We start from the raw sequence: 6,728 nt of genomic DNA on the forward strand, positions 1-6,728 counted from the left end.
TTTTTTTTCCTCTCTCATCTCCTTCTATAACTCCTATAACTTGTATGATGTAGTTTGGCTATGTCCCTACCCAAATCTCATCTTGAATTTTAGTTCCCATAATCCCTACATGTCATGGGAGGGATTCAGTGGGAGATAATTAAATCATGGAGGTGGTTTCCTCCATGGTATTCTCATGATAGTAAGTTCTCATGATATCTGATGGTTTTATAAGGGGCTTCTCCATTTGCTCAGTTCTCATTTTCTCTCTCCTGCTGCCTTGTGAAGAAGGACATGTTCGCTTTCCCTTCCACCATGATTGTAAGTTTCCTGAGGCCTCCCCAACCCTGTAGAACTGTGAGTCAACTAAAGCTCTTTCCTTTATAAATTACCGAGTCTTGGATACGTTCTTATAGCAGCATGAGAATGGACTAATGCATTGCACATTTTCTCTTTTGATGCTGCCTCATAAATCTCTTATGCTTTCTTTATCTTTTCTCATTCTTTTTTCTTTCTTCTTCTTTAGTTGTATATTTTCAAATAACTTGTTTTTCAGTTCACAGTTTGTCTACTTGATAATTTCTGCTGTTGGTGCTGTCTAGTACATTTATTATTTCATTTATTATGTTTTTTAGCTCCAGAATTTCTATTTGATTAAAAAAATAATTTCAATCTCTCTCTTTAATTCTTTGTTTTGGTTGTACTGTTTTACTGATTTCATTGAATTGCTTCTCTGTACTTTAAGTTCCCTAAGCTTTCCTAAAACAATTATTTTGATTTTTTTGGTCAGGCATTGCATATATCTCTATTTCATTGGGGCTAGTTACTGTAAAATTACTGTATTCTTTTGTTGTTGTGTCTTTTTTTATGTTTATTTTTGCCTTATGTTGATGTGTGTGTGTGTTTACTAAAGCAGTCAAATGCACACATATCAACATAAGGGAAAAATAAACATTAACAAAACCAAAAAGAATCACCTTCCAGATTTTGTGAGCTAGTTCACTATGGAAAGACCATACGCTATGGGGGAGGGTTTGTTGGGTGGTGTAGCATCAGTGATGGTGCAGGTTTGTAGTCTCTGTGTAGCTTTTTCAGCTCAGGTCAGAGTTGATAAAGATCATAAGGATCCTCAGTGGCCAAAGCAGTGGCTATTGGCAGTGATCCTCAGTGACCAAAGCAGTGAATATTAGCAGTAGCAGCAAGAATTGATTGGGTCTTCAGTGGCGATGGCTGCTAAGGTTCTTCTGATCTTTCCTCCCACTGGGGAAGCTGGCACTGAGAAGACTTCTCTTGGTACTAGATCTGGCTTGTAGGGCCTCTCATGGTGGCAGTACCACCAGTGTCTGATGGGTGACGTTGATGGAGTAGCCATGGAACTGAGGTCTGATGCATGGGCTCACATGGAGAGACTATGGCTCTGGGATTACAGTGGTAATGACACTGGTGCTCAAGGGGCAGATTCCCCTTCTGCTGCATGGTATAGTATGTGAGGCATGGGTGCACCTGCAAAGTAGTGTGGGAGCTAGAACACAGTCTTTCAGTGGCTTCAGAGTTGGGGCAAGCCATAGCTCTCTATGGCTGAGCTGTTGCCCAGGGCACAGGTGCCCCTGCTGTAGTGTTGGTAATAGTATACATATGCATTAGTCAAGGAGACAAGAATGAGAGCACAGGTATGCACAGATTATAATGGCTCTGAGGCCTGGGTGGGGATAGCTCTCTATGGTGGTTAAGTCAGTGTCTGAAGCGTGGACACATGCAGGCAGAGTTTAACATTGGGGCTTGGAGTGTTAACTAGCTTACTATGATGCTGGCTGTGGTGTTAAATACATGGGTGGGCCCAGTGTAGTCAGACTGTCAGTCTGGAGTGTGGGCATTCCCAGGGTGGCCATGGCTCCAGGGCTGAAGCTTATACATGGTTGGGAGAGATGGTGACCCCATTCCCAAAGTAGCTCAACAGCAACTCCTTCTTGGGGTATAGAAGGGAGGTATAGTCACATCTCCCCTTCTGGGGTTCTCTTGCAGGAATGACTGTTGGTTACTCAGTGGAAAAAGATCCTAGTGTCTCCTGTGGAGCAGGCCACTAGAGACAATGTTGGTCCTTTCTGTGTCTAATACTGATAGCTTCCACCTTTATTCTTTGTTCCTAGCCAAATCATGGCCTCTTAGGTATGCCAATCACAGCAGCAATTCTTTCTATGTGGTTATTCTCCATTTTTTGCTTCACGATGTTGTTGCAAATTCTTTAATGGGCCCTTAAGTCCTCTCTGGGATATTTTAGTTTGTGAATAGCTGTTTATACTTGAATGCTTTGGAGGGCTAAAGGTGAGTATCTCCTACTCCATGATCTTGGTGATAGCTCCTAAAAAGAGATTTTCTTAACTAAAAATTTTCTTAACCTAAAAATAGATTTTCAGAAACTATTAATTCCCCCATTCGTTGCAGAGGAGGTCTGGGTGAATGTTGGAGCATGATTTTGACACTTAGCCAGGCAACTGACAATTCTGTCTTTGCCCTCACTTCCTGCTTGCACAAAGCCTCAAGGTCATTCACAGGTGACAGCTCAGTGCCTTCTCTATTTCTTCCTTAGGATGAGCACAGTCCTGGGCATATACCTGGTCTTCTAGATTTTTGGGAATATGTCAGAGATTTTCAAATCCCCTATGGATAGCTCATTACTCAGCTTATGTTTTAAAGCTTTGGTTAGTTTAGTGTTTTCCTTGACCATTATCCAATACCTTAGTCATAAGCAAAGTTAATCAATTGCCTGTAACTGTTTTGACAAATGCCCAGAGGAAGAAGGTTTTTCACAGTGGGTGAGTTCTGATTTAAGTAAAATAAAGACAGCCTTGCAAGTGGAGTCTTCTAGAGAACTGCCAGACATGTCAAATAATGGCAGTTTCTTGGGAATTTGAAAGGGCTGTATCCCAGTTTTGCTTTCTACAGTGGCTGCCAGACAATTTGTTTTCACTATGAATGGGTGCTATTACTTTTTCAGGCTATTTACAGAGTTGGATACTGGGGGATGAGAATAATGCAAGCCAAAGCACCACAGAGCTCATTTTTTTCTCACTGAGATTCAGCCATTTTCCTGAATAAATGCTCCCTGGGTAATTGCAAGTCTTTGGTTAATTTCCAGAGTCCTACAAATTTGATTCTGATAATTTTTGCCAATTTTCTTGCTTTCTTTATAGAAGAGAGAATTATCAGAATTTCTTTCTCTATCATTTTCCTTATGTCAAAAGATACATTTTATATATAGTATTATCTTAACACTTATATTGTAGATACAGTTAGAAAAAATGTTACTGACATGAATATTTCTAAATCAAGAAGACATTTTAAAGTTAACAATTAGGAGAAACCATAGGCTATCAAATGCTTTGGAAAAATATGAAGATAGTGTGGTTGCCAACCTCCAACATGTCAAAAATAATCCTTGCTGCATAGTTTTGTGGTTCTTCTTTCCGCATACTGAATCTGAGTTGATTTGTACAACCAAAATAATCATATGAAAGTGATGGTGTATGACCTTTGAGACTAGTTCATAAAATACATTGCCACTTCCACTTTGGTCACTTGAATAGGTTATTCTTGGAAAAACCAGCTACTATGTTGTGAGGACACTAAAACATACCTATAGAGAGGCTCGTGTGGAGAACTGAGTATTCCACTGAAACCAGCACTAATTTACCACCTATGTGAGTGATCCATCTTGTCCAGTCCCAGCCAAGCATTCTGATGACTACAGTACCACAAAGCATCTGACTGAACCTTTTGATAAGCCTTTATCCAGATCTGCCTAGCCAAACTGTTCCTGAATTCTTGACTAATAGAAACTGTGAGATAATAAACATTTATTGTTTTAAGCCACTAAGTTTTGTCATAATTTGTGTCTCAGCAATTGATTACTAAAATAAGTAATTGAAAGCATTTATTTACAAGGAAACAAATATCCTCAGAAAGAAATTGAAATATGTTTTTAAAAATTTCCCCTGAGAAAGTACTAGCCGTACATAATGGTAAAGGCTCTTTCAGACATACCAAATTTTCAAGGTTATATTCAGAGCACAAAAGAAGAGTGTAACTCTTAACTATTCCATATTCATTTTCTGAATATGGAATAACTTCATTACCAAGACCTGAAAATAATAAAACCAATGAAAAGAATTATAATTTTACTTATGAATACAGATACAAGGATCCTAAAAGACTCTACTAACAAATGGAATCTAGCAGGATAAAGCTTTCTAGAAATGCATTATATATACATAAAGCTATGATAATTTAGACCTGAAGTACTAGCATCAGAATAAAAATATATTAATAAAAAATAATTTTCAGAACTCAGAAACAACACATCAAACCTAATACCAGTTATGAAATAATCCATTCTTTCCATACTTAGTTGAAGTGTCTAAATCTATATTATAAACATCTAACACATGTTAACAATATGAGTATGGATGTATGTAAATATGTATATATGTAATATTTTAAATCAAATATACATATGATACATAAATGTGGCTTACAATGAAGCAGATTGACATTCCAAGCATGGATATCTTTAATCTAAAAATAGATCTTAGGAAAAATTTTAAAAAAGTCTTTCAGTTATAAAATCATTCCAAAAGGAAAACAGGAAATTTGAGAGGAAGAAATTCAAATGCCAATAGATACTTTAAAAAGTATAATTTAGGCAGTAATTCAATAAGTAATAGTTATTTTCTAACAAATTCCCTTTGTTTTACAAAAAAGAACAGTAGCCAGTGTTGAGTTCATTTGAGAAGTAAAAGGTAAATATAGTTAACAAACTTTTTTGGAAGTTATCCACAATATGCCAAAATCCTTAATATTGACCCAGACATTTTTAGTTAACATTTGAAATATGAATGCTTTACATCCTTATCATTGCTCGTTTGTGTTTTCTTTATGTAGATACTATTTTTAGCAAAGGAAATACATTAAAAATCTTTCAAATTTTCATTGCCCTTCCACCTAGGATAAAGCAGGCAGTTTGATGCATAGGAATGCAGGGTTTTGTATTATTTTCCTTATAATAAATCTAAGAGCTAACTGTGGTATCAGTTTGTCTCATCACATTTGGAAGGTGTTACATACCTGCAAATAGCGGACCACTCGGCAAACCAGGTCAGGTGCCATGAAGTCTCCAGTGAATCGCCAGATAATGTCTGTCAAGATGTTGACTAGTCCTGTGAAAGAATCTAACAAAAACATACAAGTGCTTACATGCAGGATTTGTTGTTGTTGTTGTTGTTGTTGTTGTTTTGTTTGTTTGTTTGTTTTTCAAATTTTCAGCTAAGCCACAATAAAAATGAAATCCTGGAGAGGTTCACTTTTTTTTCTCCTTCCTGATTTATCAGTGGCCACTGAGAAAAGGTAAAGCAAAGCAGGAGTTCTTTGACTTATATTATTGCAGTTTCTTACCACTTAAATGTAATCACCTAGGAAGAATTTCAATAATGACTGAAGAGGAATCACAGTAATCATAACTGACCTTTTAAGTCACAGAGCAGAAGTTTTCAGGGTAGTAGGTTTGTACTAAAGACAGCACTGTGTGAGAATCAAGAGGACAAAATTGAGAAAAGCAAAATTGTTATCTTTGGAGAATACTTCAAGATTCCTCTTACTACATCCATTATTTTGCGAATTGGACCTCTTGTTTCTCCTTACACCCAGTCTCAGTCCCCCTGCTCCCAGGTTTCTTTGCTTTCTTCTCCTTTCCACTTTCAATATCTGCCCTCGGAAAACAGCAAGTGTATCATCTGTCAACTTAATTAATGTACTTGGTTGAATTACAGAGGAACTAAGGCCAAGGTCAGGACATTTGTCCTCTTGTGGGCAGGTCATCTGTACTCAATTCTATAGTTACAGATTGTACAAGCTGTGTAGATGTTTATAGCAGAAATGGCAAATAGGCTATATGTCTAAAAACTGCCCCTCACCCCTCCATGACAGACATCACTAATTTATCATATAATCCAGAATCTTTCTCAAAAGAGTGCTGTAGGCAAGATTGCAGAGTAGAAGACTCCACTGATCATTCCCTCTTCCACCTTCAGCAAGGACACCAATTTAGCAACCATCTACACACAAAAAAAAGTAGCTTTGTAAGAACCAAAAATCAGGTGAGCACTCACAGTGCTTGGTTTCAACTTCATATTGCTGAAAGAGGCACCGAAGAAGTAGAAAATAAACAATTTTAAGTCTCTGACGCCACCCCTCTCCCAATCCCCAGCAATGGCAGCAGGGTATGGAGAGCTTTCCTAGGTGCTAGAGGAGGAAAGCACAGCAATTGTGAGGCACTGAACTTAGTGCTGTCCTATTACAGCATAAAAGAAAACAGGACCAAACTCAGCTGATGCCCCCGCATGGAGGGAGCATTTATATCAGCTCTAGCCAAAAGGAAATCACCAATCCTGGTGGTCAGAACTTGAGTTCCTACGAGCCTTACCACTGCAAGCTCAAGTGCTCTGGGGCTCTAAATACACTGGAAAGTCAGTCTAGACCACAAGGAGTACAACTTTCAAGCAAGTTCTAGTGCTGAACTGATCCCAGAGCACAGTCACAACAGGAGAGGGCACTGGTCAGCTCTGAGAGGCCCCCTTTCCAGGCCCTAGCTCCTGGATGGCATTTCTAGACATGCCCTAGGCCAGAAGGGAAACTATTGCCCTGAAGGGAAGGACATAGTCCTGGCAGCATTCATCACCTGCCAGGTAAAGAGTCCT

General features: G+C 38.4%; 1 protein-coding gene across 5 annotated transcripts in view; it reads right to left on the reverse strand.

The window, feature by feature from the left end:
- The window catches only part of NPSR1 (neuropeptide S receptor 1), a 284,313-nt gene that overhangs the window by 114,186 nt on the left and 163,399 nt on the right, over positions 1–6,728 (reverse strand). For 2 of the 5 annotated variants that reach the window (XM_011973089.1, XM_011973094.1), the window contains exon 3: positions 5,101–5,204. The exons of 2 other annotated variants lie outside the window; for them this stretch is intronic. In XM_011973089.1, coding sequence (XP_011828479.1) covers positions 5,101–5,204 — 104 coding nt within the window. The remainder of the gene's footprint in view (positions 1–5,100; positions 5,205–6,728) is intronic. One more of the 5 variants, XM_011973102.1, reaches the window with a different exon arrangement.

This window comes from Mandrillus leucophaeus, unplaced genomic scaffold (assembly GCF_000951045.1).
Source record: "Mandrillus leucophaeus isolate KB7577 unplaced genomic scaffold, Mleu.le_1.0 Scaffold100, whole genome shotgun sequence".
In the NCBI taxonomy this organism is placed as follows: Eukaryota; Metazoa; Chordata; class Mammalia; order Primates; family Cercopithecidae; genus Mandrillus; species Mandrillus leucophaeus.